The 14,558-nt window shown below is 41.7% G+C and overlaps 1 protein-coding gene across 1 annotated transcript; it reads right to left on the bottom strand.

Annotated features, from left to right (window-relative positions):
• Nucleotides 1-2,046: 2,046 nt before the first annotated feature.
• LOC147610169 (uncharacterized) lies at nucleotides 2,047-2,562 on the bottom strand. The gene has a single exon (XM_086786230.1). It carries the CDS (start codon nucleotides 2,560-2,562, stop codon nucleotides 2,047-2,049), a length of 516 nt encoding a protein of 171 aa, XP_086642356.1.
• Nucleotides 2,563-14,558: the final 11,996 nt, after the last annotated feature.

The raw sequence follows: 14,558 nt of genomic DNA, 5'->3' as shown, positions 1-14,558 counted from the left end.
AGTGTGTTTGTGTGTGTACTGCCATCCTTGTCATCTTCATTACACGGTGCACATGCATGAGAGAGAGTGTGCATTTGCATCATTATTTCCATTGGTGTTTGTGTGTGCACATTTATGCCATGATTTTGTCCTTATTGCCTACTACTTTTGTGATCTAGAGTGGGATAAATCATGTGTATGTATGCATGCATGCGAATATGTGTGCAAACATGTGTGTGTGTGTGTATCCAAGTGTGTGTGTATAATTATGTGTGCAAGGGATGAGAGAGAGCATATATACATGCATGTGTGTAGGTGTGCAATTGTGGGAATGAGAGAGTGTATACATGTGTGTGTGTGTGTGTATGTGAGAGAGAGAGAGAGAGAAAGAGAGAGTGTGAAAGCGTGCATATGTATATGCATGTGTGGGTGATATTATGGGTGCATGAGGGAGAGTACAAGATAGAGTTTGTGTGTGTGGGTGCATAGTAAGAGAATGGGAGAGAGAATGTGTTGTTTGTGTGTGTGAGGGTGCTTGTACAAGAGAGAGTGTGCATGCATATGTAGGTCTCAGAGTGTGGGTGCATGAGTTTGAAAGTGGAAGAATGAGAGAGAGTGTGTGTGCATGTGCATGGAAGGGTGTGTATGTGAGGGGGGGAAGTGTGTGAGAGAGAATGAGAGAATGAGAGAGTGTAAGTATGTGTGTGTGTGAAAGATCTAGGGGGTGTGTGTGTGTGTCTTGGCATGTAGTAGAGAGAGAGAGAGAGAGAGAGGGTCCATGCTAGTCAAATGCAAAACCTTTATTAGCATAACCACCTAATGTTTACTCGAGGATATAAAACAGCCATCAAAGTGCAAGTACAAATTGTTAGTCTCATCTCAATGAGATAGGTAACTTGGTTTGTATCACAGAACCAGTGGTTTATAGGTGGATTAGCATCTATAACCACCATACCATTAATAGATCCATAGGTATGCCAACAAATCCAAAAATATATGGAATAGCAAGCTTCATCCAATAGTCTAAATAGCAAGCTTCATCCAACAGTCTAAATACAAAATAAGAATAAGTAGTCCAATAAGCATACCATTTTAAAATTGTAACTTCTAAGTCATGGTGCTAATATGCTAGACTATAAGTCTAACCAAAAAAGGCTAGACTTGAACTAATCAGCAGCTATGTTTAATAGGGTCAGAGAAACCATAAAGAATTCATTGATCAACAATACTATAGCACGATATACTCTCACTCAAGTCATAAGCATACCAAATTGCATTTTCTTTCTCATGAAAAACAAAAGCTAGTTATTCAAACTAGTTACAATTTGAGATTTTCATGTGGCTAAAAGTGTGCAGTTATGCCAAGCTATCTCGATTCAATCATATGTGATTAAAGATAACCTTGCTAAGTATGACGATACACTTTTATTTAAAAAACGATAGAATTCTAGAGGCTTTGAAAAAAATGGAACTTGATTAAGTGCCAAATTCCTAAATTGGTTTTCGCCTTAGCTGCCCTCCCCCCTCCTCCTCCAATCTGCTTCTCTGTGTGTGTGCGTGTGCATGTGTGTGTGTGTGTGTGTGCGTGTACGCGCGCGCTATCTCTCATGCCACTTATCTCTTACTCCCCTTCTCCATCTCTCACACATTCTTGTCCCCTCCCCCCTATGTGTGTGTGTGAGAGAGAGAGAGAGAGAGAGAGAGAGAGAGAGAGAGAGAGAGAGAGAAAGAGAGAGAAATAGAGAGATCACAAGCATGGAAGGTTGAGAGAGCTAGGACTATAAATGCATGCAAACACACACAAAGACTAGAGTCAGGGGTCATTTTTGTGTGTGAGAGAGAGAAAGAGATCACAACCATGGAAGTTTGGGAGAGAGTAAGGACTATAAACACATGCAAACACACAAAGACCAGCAAGGGGTCACTTCTGTGCGAGAGAGAGAGAGAGAGAGAGAGAGAGAGAGAGAGAGAGAGAGAGAGAGAGAGAGAGAGAGAGAGAGAGACAGATTTTATTATCATCCTTGGAGGTCAAATATGACCTATGGGACCAAAGATACATGTCACGTATTATGTGTGATAGTGCCGCATACGGAACGCATTAACCGGAGATGGCAGCACTTCGCCCTTTAAATTCGCCAAAAAGTAGGAGGTTGGTCCGCAAGCAGCATACACCCAAAATGGACCGCTCCACCGCACTGTTAGCTTGGCTGGCTTCTTAAACATGCGAGCCGTAAAAATAAGAACTAAATGACCCCTCGCAAAAATGCGTTTCCTCAAATATCGATCCACTATTTTCTTCCTGCGTTGTTGTACTTCCTGTGCCAAATAGAAACTCTTCATGCGGTCTTCTTCTAGTTCCTGAATTGCCTCCAAGCGACATGTCAGAGAGTCTTCCGGTAGCAGCCTATCTGCAATTGCCAACCGCAAGCTAGGCACTATAAACTCTGATGGGGTAATAGCTTCCATCCCAAAGGCTAGCTTGAAGGGTGTCAAACCTGTTGCTACTTTAAATGCGGTGCGATAAGCCCAGAGTGCCGCAGGTAATTTCTCATCCCAGTCTGTTCGGTGGTGCAGACTCACCATCTTGGTGATGATGTGCACTATCTGCTTATTTGAAGATTCTGCTTGACCATTTGCTTGCGCGGGTAATACGGAGATGATTTGTGATGCAGCACCATGTAAAATTCCATCATGCGTCGAATGATTTTGTTGATAAAATGACCACCACGATCACTCACTAATTCCACTGGGCAGCACATCTTTAAATAAACACTGTGCGACCGAGATTGCTGCTGTATTATCTTTAAGAGCCCATGCTTGCACCCACTTTGTGCAGTAAATCAGTGGCAGTAATCAGTGGTGGTAGTAAGAATGTATTTGTTGTGTGATTTCACCCACTTTGTGCAGTAAATTAGTGGCAGTAAGAATGTATCTGTTGTGTGATTTAGCTGCTGGTGTGATTGGGCCAATAAAATCAAGCCCCCATTTTTGAAAGGGCTCTAGTGGAAGAGTATTATGGATGGGCATGCGATCTCGCTGCGAGGGTTGGCCCATCCTCTGACAGACATTGCAACTTGTATAAGCATGATGGTAGACCTGGCGAGCTCATCCAAGTCTTGCCATTCCTCATGTGGTATAGCTTCTAGTTTGACTCCTTTCAGCTTGATAGGCTTTATCTACTTTTTCTACACCAAGACATTATAAATCTGCTCTTTCTAGAATGGGAAGTTAGTGCCATCTAACTTCTCAATGTTGAACAATGTATTCTCCAAAGAGGATGCCATCTTTAACCCTAGAACAGCTTACGTGCAAATTTCTGCGTAGCCCAAAAATTCTGCATAACCAAATTTTGACTAAATTTTGGCAGAATTTCGGCTATATTTGGATATCAAAACCAAAGCAAACTATAGTATAGACTTTATAATCACTGAGAATACTACTCAGAACACTACTTAGCTATATGCATAAATCAGCTGAGAATACCACTTAGCAAATGCATATACATAGCAAAGTGATACTGCAATCCAATCATTGAGACTTGACTACCACATATCCATACATAAGTACAACTTTTAAGGGGTTTGTCGAGGGATCATTCCAAAAACTTGTATCAGATCTCAACATTCGAGAATCTCCCAGCTCAATAAGACCTCACGTCAACCCTCATAGAATGCTCACATACAACTGGCACACGCCCAAATATGTGTAACAAGCACACTAATAGGCACTATAACAATGCATAAACACAAACACTGTGTCTTCCAAGTTTTACTGTGCCAGTGACTCAAATGTGAGCCACAAATCCTGACTCCAACCAATGAAACAAAAATGTCCAAAATCTGCAATCTGCATGATAAATGTTGAAAGAACGGTAGAGGGGGAGGAGACACACACACAGGAGCAAAACCTAATGTATATTGCAAACCCTAACCATAGAGGGAAGCCATCTCCACTCTCACACACAGCATAATGCACTAATCCATAATCCACACAACACACTATGAGTTGTGTCCACACTCATCTAACCCTAGCTAATGTCCACACACTATGACCAGCTGGACACGTGGTCATTTATGTCTCACACATGTTCCTACCTAATCTGCCAGCACATAGCATAGCTGGCTCACACTAACATCGAGCTTGAATCTCAACAGCCCCTCTCAAGCTCATGATGTACTGCCGATGAAGATGTAGATGAGCTTGGGATATCAAGACTCTCAACACTCCCCCTCAAGCTCATCCCATGTACTCCCAACATAGTCCAGAAGTACTCAAACTTCTCCCTGCTAAGTGGCTTCGTAAAGATGTCTGCCACCTGCTCATCAGTCTTCACATAGTGAAGATCAACTGTACCATCCAGCACCTTCTCTCTGACAAAGTGATAATGGACCTCTATGTGTTTGGTCCTCGCATGAAACACTGGATTCTTTGCCAACTGTATACTGCTCATGTTGTCACAATGAATGACAACTTTGCCATCAATAGGCTCACATAAATCTGTCAAGAGACTCTTTAACCATATAGCCTCACAAGTAGCAATGGCTGCACCTCTGTACTCAGCCTCTGTACTGGATGAAGCAACTGTAGGTTGCTTTTTGCTACTCCAACTCACCACGGCACTTCCAAGTGTAAAAGCATATCCACTAGTGGACCTCCTATCATATGAGCTACCTGCCCAATCAGCATCTGTGTAGCCATGTATGTCCAAGCTTTTACCACTCTCATAAAGTAGACCATAATGTGGAGTGATCTTCACATATCTCATGATGCGTCTCACTGCATCCAAATGTGGTTTTCTGGGGCTCTGCATGAACTGGCTTACTAGCCCCACAGCATAACTCAAATCCGGGCGTGTGATAGTCATGTATATAAGACTACCAACCATCTTCCTGTACATAGATCCGGGCGTGTGATAGTCATGTATATAAGACTACCAACCATCTTCCTGTACATAGAAGGATCATCCAATTCCTCACCATAATCAGCCCGCAACTTCGCATTTTGCTCCAAAGGTGTACTCATAGGCTTACACCCTGTCATGCCATACTTTGCCAACATATCCAATGCATATTGGCGCTGTACTACACCAAGTACCTGCATGATCTTTGACCACTTCAATTCCAAGGAAGTATCTCAACTCACCAAGATCTTTCATGTCAAATTGCCCACTCAAAGCTTTCTTGACATGCATCACATCTGCACCATGATCACCTGTGATAATCAAGTCATCCACATAGATGACGAGTAAAACAATCCCATGCTATGTCTTCTTCACATAGAGTGAAGAATCTACAGTAGAAATCTGAAAACCAAGTGAGATAAGATATCTGCTCATCTTATCACTCCAAGCACGAGGTGCTTGCTTTAGACCATACAATGCCTTTTTCAATCTGCATACGTGAGTGGGATATCTTGGGTGTACATACCCTTCTGGCTGTGCCATGTACACTTCCTCTTGTAGATCTCCATTCAGAAATGCATTCTTGACATCCATCTGATGCATTTCCCAACCATTAGCTACAGCCATAGCAATGACTGCTCTTACTGTGCCCATCTTAGCCACTGGACTAAACGTCTCATCATAATCCAATCCTTGGGTCTATGCATAACCCTTTGCTACCAATCTTGCTTTATGTCTCTCAATAGAACCATCAGATTTGCACTTCACTTTGTAAACCCATTTATAGCCAATAACATTCTTGTCCTTTGGTAATGCAACCAAGTCCCATGTATCATTATGGACCAATGCGTCCATCTCAACATCCATTGCTTTCTCCCATACATGCTCTCCAATAGCCTCTGTATAGCATGTAGGTTCCACATGCTTCACCATAGATGTCATATATGCATAGTGCATAGCAAAATCTCTATATGTCAACCTGTCAATAGGATATCTGACCCTCTGGGATCTCCGCAATGCATGCGGGTCACTCTGTACACCTGTAACTCTAGCATGTGGTGGCACATATCTGTCCTGCATAGCACCTGGTGATGTGCGTAAAATAGGTATGCCAAGATCCTCATCCAAACTCTCTGAACTAGATGACTCATAACCTGTGATTCCAATTCCTTCGACCTTCTTCTTTCCTTTATCCATAGCACTACTCCCAGTGCTCACACTCTCATGCCTCAAACGTCATGACCATGGACGTACACTGCTACTCTCAGCTTCTGCTGGCCCAGACATAGTAGTAGAACTAGAGCTTGCTTGTGGCAAGTTCACAGGCACATCAGCCTCAAGTGACTCAATGACTCCCTCATCTTTTGCTTTGTACCAACTAGCAAGCTCATCAAACACCACATCTCGTGAGATGACCACTTGTCTAGTTTGTGGATTATAGCATTTGTATGCCTTTCGATCCTATGCATATCCAACAAATACACATTTCTCTGCCTTAGGATCCAACTTCCTTCTTCTTTCATCAGGCACATGTACATAAGCTATGCATCCAAAAACTTTAAGGTGTCCAATGTCTGGCCTGTAACCTGTAAGCCGCATCTCTGGCGTGCTTCCATGAATGGCTGCTGTAGGTGTTTTGTTCAGTATATACACTGCAGTAGCACATGCTTCTGCCCAATAGTAATCTGGCATGCTCTTTTCATTGAGCATCTCCCTAGCCACTTCACATATAACTCTATTCTTTCTCTCAGCCACACCATTCTGCTGAGGTGTATACCTGCAAGTCAACTGTCTTCTTATTCCATGCTTCCTCAAGAAATGCTCAAAAGCTTTTGAGGTGTATTCACCACCTCCATCTTTCCTCAGACATTTAATCCAACAGCCATATTGCTTTTCTGCAAAAGCTTTGAAATCCATGAACTTTTCCAACACTTCACTCTTCTCTCTCAGAAAGTATATCCATGTCATCCTGCTGAAATCATCTATGAATGTAACATAGTATAAACTACCTTTGATAGATGGGTTTTGTGCAGGACCCCATACATCACTATGTACGATCTCAAGTGGCCTGTTACTCATATTTCCTTCTCAAGGAAACCTCAACCTTGCCTGCTTTCCAAACTGACAGGCTTCACAAACATGCATATGTCCATCATATTTGAACCTAGGCAATCCATTGACAATGCCTCTTGTTTGCATGTTCTTTAATCTCTGTATATTGACATGTCCAATCCTCTTATGCCACATATCAATGTCATGTACCATATTTTTACTTTTGGAGAACATGGCTGATTTTAGCTCAGGAATTCCAGCATCCAGCTTAAACAATCTGCCTTCTTTCTTTCCTTTAGCAATCACTCTACATCCATGTTTGAAATCTTCAACGAAGCATCCATGCTCGTTGAAACGAACCTGTAATCCCTATTCCACCATTTGACCAACTGAGGCCAAGCTCTTTGTGATAGAAGGCACATACAATACATCAGACATGGACTTTGTTTGACCATTGTGCATGACCAATGGTGCACTTTCAACATGTGTAATGACCTGCTGGGTATCATCACCTGTTTCCACATAGCCTTTTACATCCATAGGCTTCATATGCTCAAACCATTCACCATGACATGTCATATGGTTTGATGCTCCTGAGTCCATATACCATGTGTCATCATTCTCAGCATTTGTCGTCATAGAACCCACAACATGCTTCATGGCAAACAAATGATTTGCAGTGCCATCATTACTACTTGATGCATAGTTTCCACCATGTTGTGCATAATTTCCACCATAATGACCACCACGTTGTGCTCTACCCCCTCTCAAATCATTCTGTTTGCGGAAACAATCTCTCGCCATATGTCCAAATTTGCCACAATAATGGCATTCCACATCTTGCATAGAATTTTGTTGGCCTTGCCAACGTCCTCGACCACGGGGGTTACCTCTGCCTCGCAGAGGTGCATATCCACGACCACCTCGAGCACCATATGAAGGCTGAAAATTTTGTTGTGGAGGCCTATCCTGCCATCCACGACCATTACCACCACGTCCACGTGATGCGAATCTCCCCCTGCCTCTAAAACCTCTCTGCGAGTAGAAAGCCTGATTTCTGCCATCATCATGGCTAGTAGATGCATCCAGAAATGAATCACTGAGTTTGATTTCCTCAACCAACAAGAGTGAAACCAACTCATCGAAGTCGGGTAAACCTGTACTCCTCACTGAGATAGATGTATCAAATGATTTATATTCCTTGCCAAGACCACGCAAGGTAATATCCACCAAATCATCATCAGGCATGGGGGCATTTATTGTGGCCAATGCATCTACAAACTTCTTGATTTCTTGCACATAATCATGTATGCTTCTTTTATTCCTTTTCACATTGTGTATCTGCTGTCGCAACTGAGACTTGCGAGCACTCGTATTTGTATCAAACATCTTGACCAAAGTATCCCATGCATCTTTGGGATTCTCAGCATCCTGTATGTGTATGAGCATAGCATCAGATATACATATAAACAAATAATGCAGCACTTTGAATGCTCTCTCTGACCATTGCTTATGAGCAATAAGCTACTGCTGTGTAGGTTGTCGAGGTAGCTCAGGCTCAGGCTCAGCACCTATAATGAGATTCCAAAATCCTTTTCCTTTCAAGAAACTCTTGATCCTGTACTTCCATGCCTGGAAGTTCGTCCTATCCAGCTTTTCACCAACAATCTGAACTGGATTATCCGACATGTTTGCTCAATGCATACACCTTCCGCACACTTCAAATCTGTAAATGAGCCTTCCTCAGCTCAACCACACTCCAATGAATGTTCCAGATACTCCAAGGTAGCCAACAAACTCCAAATTTGATGTAGAAAATCAACCTGTATGCATCCAAGATGAACTGTCTCACGCAGTCCGGGATACCCTGACTTGACATGCCTTCCAAGGCTCCAAATCACAATGTAGTGGTGCAATCAAGTATGGGCAACTTGCATTGACACCTAAACAACCTCAATGTAGAGTATCAACACCATCTGACATGTGTACATATCGATTTTTGAAAACCTCTTTCTCTGTTTTGGAAAAAACCAGAAAAACCAGAAAAACCAGTAGGAAAAGGGCTCTAATTTCTTCAATATTTGACCAAATTGAGCAACCAGGCATTCATTAGCTTAGCAATAGTGTCCATCAACTCCATGTAAGAGAAATTTGTCCAATTGTATAAGACCAAAGATTAATTGCTCAATTAAAATGACCCTGTTTCTCTGCAACCAGTGGATAGCCTGTTTTAATCAGCTCATTCCCAGCTCAATTAGGCATAATTGACCAAACAAATCACATAGCCCTCTTCTCCAAAGTATAAAGCAACCAATTGCTAAAGCAATTGTGAAAGGAACCAAGCACCCAAGTAGAAATCGATCTCCTCGTAGCCAAAATGAACAAAATCTGCTCTGTTTCTCTTTAAATTCAGTGCCGCCTGCTGTAGAGAGCTTTGGGGAGGGTTGTAATGCTATTTGATGATGTAATCAAGTCCCTAACACTCCTAGGTAAGTGTGTGACCCATCAATGCTTTGATTTTTACCAAATACATGCTCCAATTTCATCAATTTTGGGCTTCCTTTTCTCTGTTTTGTGAGAGCTCAAAAACCAGAGATTTTCATACATCCAAATGCTTCCAAAATGCTCCAAAATCACAGTAGGGATTGCATAGGAGTTGCCATTACATCCCTCATTGTCAGATACATGTTTGCTTTGCCAGAATTACATGTATTTCCACCATACATCAATGCTTTCAAGCTTTAATGAAAAGCTTCAAAAACCAGAATTTCTCTTTGCTTTGATTTGCTCTAACTTGCTTTGTTTTTGCCTGTATCACCTGCAATCCACTCAAGGATGTTTAGAAGACCTTACCCGGTAGGCCAAGCTCTCAGATCTGATAGTATTTGGTGTGCTCCAAGCTTCACAGCTCCAATGGCAAGCTTCACAGCTTCTTCTCCCTCTTCACTCACTCACTCACTCATAAACCCTAATAAACAGCACAAGGCTCTGATACCATGTTGAAAGAACGGTAGAGGGAGAGGAGACACACACACAGGAGCAAAACCTAATGTATATTGCAAACCCTAACCATAGAGGGAAGCCATCTCCACTCTCACACACAGCATAATGCACTAATCCATAATCCACACAACACACTATGAGTTGTGTCCACACTCATCTAACCCTAGCTAATGTCCACACACTATGACCAGCTGGACACGCGGTCATTTATGTCTCACACATGTTCCTACCTAATCTGCCAGCACATAGCATAGCTGGCTCACACTAACATCGAGCTTGAATCTCAACAATAAACTATGAGACTTGTAATCTATATTTCTGTGACCTGCAACCTGTAGATCTGAACCAATATACATGGTTCTTGCCACCTACTACCACCTATCTTTCACCTAGAAAGACCAAATCTGCACATTGTGCAAAAAAATGACTTGCTGCAGAAAATGACGAAAATGCATGTGCAACACTTATAGTGCCGCGAACCGGGGTCCGAAATGACCTCAGATGCAATTTTGGAGCAGACCAAGGGCTTTGCCTCATCGAGAAGTGTAAGTCGACCTCGATGCACTCGTCATGGGAGATGGGATGCATTACACTTACTACATGACACCTCAAAAGATTCCTAAGTGAATGAAACTTTTCTATAACGACAATGTATTATAGCTTGGGTGCAATCTAATGGGTCACGCTTCATATATTACACCACCTATATTTCCCCAAACTACAAAACCATGTTCTTTGCTAAAAGAGGAAACCGTACCCACCCTTATATGCTTGAGCATATCCCATTGTCGACAATACATAGTATTGCAGCCATTTGGCTTATCTCCCACTCCCTTTGATGTGAGACAGGGCATTGGGGCAATGGAGAAAAGTCGCATCGACTATGCACATTATGCTCATTGCAAGTTCGAGAGTCTAAGTACCATACATTACTAGAGTGCTCAACTTTTGCTCACATCAACTAGCTTCCCTCAAATTTTCATCCGCCGTGACCTAGACCTACATACTTTTCTCTCCTAGGCCACAATGTGGGATCTCCATTGCAACACTCATCACCATCATCCTTGAGCATCGAGAGTCACTTATCTTGCTTTTATGTGTCTTTTGAATTTTTTTGCTTGCTTCCCATGCAATTTTGGGAAGTCAATGTGAGGCACTTTTACGTATCTTTAACATGTATTCCACAACCCTCTCCATGCCCCCATAACCTCAATTAGAAGAGATCAAGACTCAAGAAGAAAAGGCATATACGATGTTTGTGCCTTTACTTGGAGAAATTTTGTAAGAAAGCACTTTTGGACATTTTCAAATTCTTTCCAAGTAGACTTTGAGATGCTCCCACCCACACTTCAACACCATAAAGAAGAACTGGTGTCACCAATGTATCAAAAAGGTACTTCTTGAGAACCCAACATTTGACATCACCCACATTACACATGTTCTCAAATGCATAGTATGCTCTCCAGCTTCCAAATGACGCATAGCAGATTCATGCCACTTGTAATTGGCTGAAAACTCAAGGCCAACTATACTTGAAGCTCTCAACCACTTCTAGTGTCTCATTGTTGTACACAATGTGCATGGATTCTCCTTATGGTTAGTTTTCACAAGCATAACCTTTGTTTTGGATTCATTCATAAATAAGCCCTCTATGCAAGCAAAGGTTCTCAATGACAACCATAAGCTTTTGTGCATCTTCTAAAGTATGTGCTAGAAGCACTACATCATCCGCATACAATAAAAGCATCATTACCACATTGCAAATAGTAAACTTTTCAATGCCTTCTTGTTGCATAGGCTCAAGTATCATTTCTTCCAATTGATCAATGCATAGCACAAAGAGAGTTGGTGATAATGAACATCCTTGCTTAACCCAATAGTGCTAGCAAAAAATTCTAAAATTCCTCCTCCCATGCAAAACTGACATATCACCTTCTCATAGATGCAAGAAACTGCAAGCATAAACTCACTTGGTAATTGGAGTTCTTCCATCCTTCTCCAAATTGTTACATGGCATCATGTGAAAGGCTTTCTTGAAGTCTACACAATACAATCGCTTACCTTTCAATCAACTTTCCTCCATGAGAACACAAAGAGTGACACGATGATCAATGGTGCTATGATGTTGAAGAAAACCTACTTGTCCTTTGCACACTTACTATTCTCTTCATCCCATCCAATCAATTTTATCTCCATTATGCACCCAAATAACTTTGCCCCCTAAGAGACCCGATCATTATAGTCCGGTAGTTATTTACATTCTTTACATCACCTCCTTTGTGCAAAGGCTTGACCCAATTAGTGCTCCAATCATGAGGCATACCATGTTGAAGTGCAAGGTTGAACATATCACACATCCAATGATGTGATGTCTCTCCTATCCATTTAATCATTTTTGACTTGATACCTTGAAAATTTCTTGCTTTGCGAGTGGCCAACTTTTCAATCCCATTGCATACATCTTCAATACTAAAAAGAGAGGGCTTATATGCGAATGAACTATAACACGGCATCATTTTGCCATTTGGTTGCTCATATAGCTTCCTACAATATGTGTACATATCCATAAGACTCAAGTTACTAAAACTCTTAACCTGCTTGCCCTTTAGCTTTCTCCAAAATCTTCTACATACACATACCTTTTCTTGGACTTGAAAAAATTGTCGATTGACTTCCCATCTTCTTCTCTTGTTTTGAATTAGTGCCTTATATGCATGCAGATGACTTTGTTAGTTATCTTTATCCTTATTTGCATCTAGATTTATCAAGAACTTTCAAGCATCTTGACACTCCTTATCAAACCACCTCTTGCATGATCTACCTCTTGTAAATGTGGAAGGGAGAGGGAGGGAGGAAGGGAGAGAGATATCACAAGTGTGGAAGGTTGGGAGAGAGCCAGGCTTGTAAATGCATGCAGAGACACACACACAGAGAAAAGGATAAGCCAGAGGTCATTTACGTGCATATGCACAAGTAGGAGAGAGAGAGAGACATAAGTTTTTAACATCATGAGAACAATCACAAGAGATGAAATTGATCCATCATATGGATCTTGAACTCAAGATGTTATACTCTAAAGAGTGGTAGAGAGAGAGAGAGAGAAGTTTTAAATGTCATGGAAACAATCCCACGAGACCAAATTGATCTATCAGATGGGTCTTGAACTCGAGATATTGTAAGAGAGAGAGAGAGAGAGAGAGAGAGAGAGAGAGAGAGAGAGAAGGGGCTATAGCACAATTTCCTTCTTTAGGGAGAGAGGGGATAGAGAGAAGGGCAACCGACCAAATGGAAAACATGCATTTGTGCCATGAAACCATCCTTTTTTATGAATTTTGATCAATAAGCACTCACTAATTCAAAACAAGCATGAAAAACCAATGTTCAGGTGTTCTATTGTGATGATTATTGATTGATAATTTTTGGGTGCCTTATTGTGATGATTATTGATTGATAATTTTTGGGTGCCTTATTGTGATGATTTTGGATTGATGTGTGCTAGAAAAAATCCTCTTTCAAACCCTAAAATTTAAAGGTAAGGCTTGAATATAGACCTTATTTTTGTCTATTCACACTAGGCCCTTAATTAAAAAAGCCATGGTGGTATTTTATTAAAGTTCCTAAGCCTAGTTGGTGTGACCCCCCTTACAAAAACCATTGAACAACTTCTCACCGTAATTCCCTAGCCCTCTCACTCCAACCTCTAGCCCTCTCCTCTCACGACTCTTAGGCTCCTTCTCTTCTCATCCACTACCAAAAGAGATGCTAGGCACTCAAAAAAAGCTTGCAAGTTGCATAATATGAAAATGGATATGTTCGATGAAGATGTTAATGTTGATGCCGAACACATATGCCTTGAGATAGGCATCAATGTTGAAAAGACTTGGGTAGGGTGCACGGTTTGATGATGTGGGAGGGGGGAGCTTTTGTGGTGGACTTGGCTGGGAATGGTGCTACTCTCCACAATTGAAGAAGGGGGTGATGATAGAGATGGAGTTATAGCTATGGGAGCATTTTGCTGCTACAAGCAATGAGGGGCCAGAAACTCACGTGTCTACTTTGGTGATTATTTGTGGTCCAGAAAGACTCCATGCATGGCTCCCCTTTCTCTCTATAGTGTAGGATACATTCTCTCTCTAAAAAGTGTCCACCACCAGATTCAATGTATCTGGCAAAGGAGAGCTAAAAGGAGTGGAGAGGGACTCAAAAGCTAATGCATGTCATGCATGAAGGGGGGAGAAAATAGGCGTGGAAATTCTAAGGCCTATTTAAGCACACCCTAGCCCTCTTTCAAGGCACCAAGTGCTCAAGTATGGAGATGCTACAGAAAGCAACACATTCTCTCACAACAAGGGAGAAGCCATAGCTCTTCTCCAAGCTCTTAAATCTCTCTATAGATGCTCTCTCTCTCTATGAGCATTAGGAAATTCTCCTTGCTACAGGTACATCTCTCCCCGAAGTATTATTTTTACCTACGTGTAAGAGGAGGGCAGCCTTGGGAGGGAACTCTCTCTTTTCTTCTTCTCATTTCACTTCTTGCAACCACAAAAGAGCTACCACCAAAGGAACAGAAGCTTCCAACGCCTCAAAAAGAAGCTTTTGTATCAAAGTTTCCAATAATACAAAG

This window comes from Cibotium barometz, chromosome 49 (genome assembly GCF_041138505.1).
Source record: "Cibotium barometz isolate CiBa-2024 chromosome 49, ASM4113850v1, whole genome shotgun sequence".
Lineage (NCBI taxonomy): Eukaryota > Viridiplantae > Streptophyta > Polypodiopsida > Cyatheales > Cibotiaceae > Cibotium > Cibotium barometz.
The sequence above is the reverse complement of the archived record's forward strand: the minus strand, read 5'-3'. Positions and strand labels throughout refer to the sequence as shown.

Coding starts and splice junctions, on each gene's coding strand:
- LOC147610169 (XM_086786230.1), bottom strand. CDS start 2,562: ATGGTGAGTCTGCACCACCGAACAGACTGGGATGAGAAATTACCTGCG.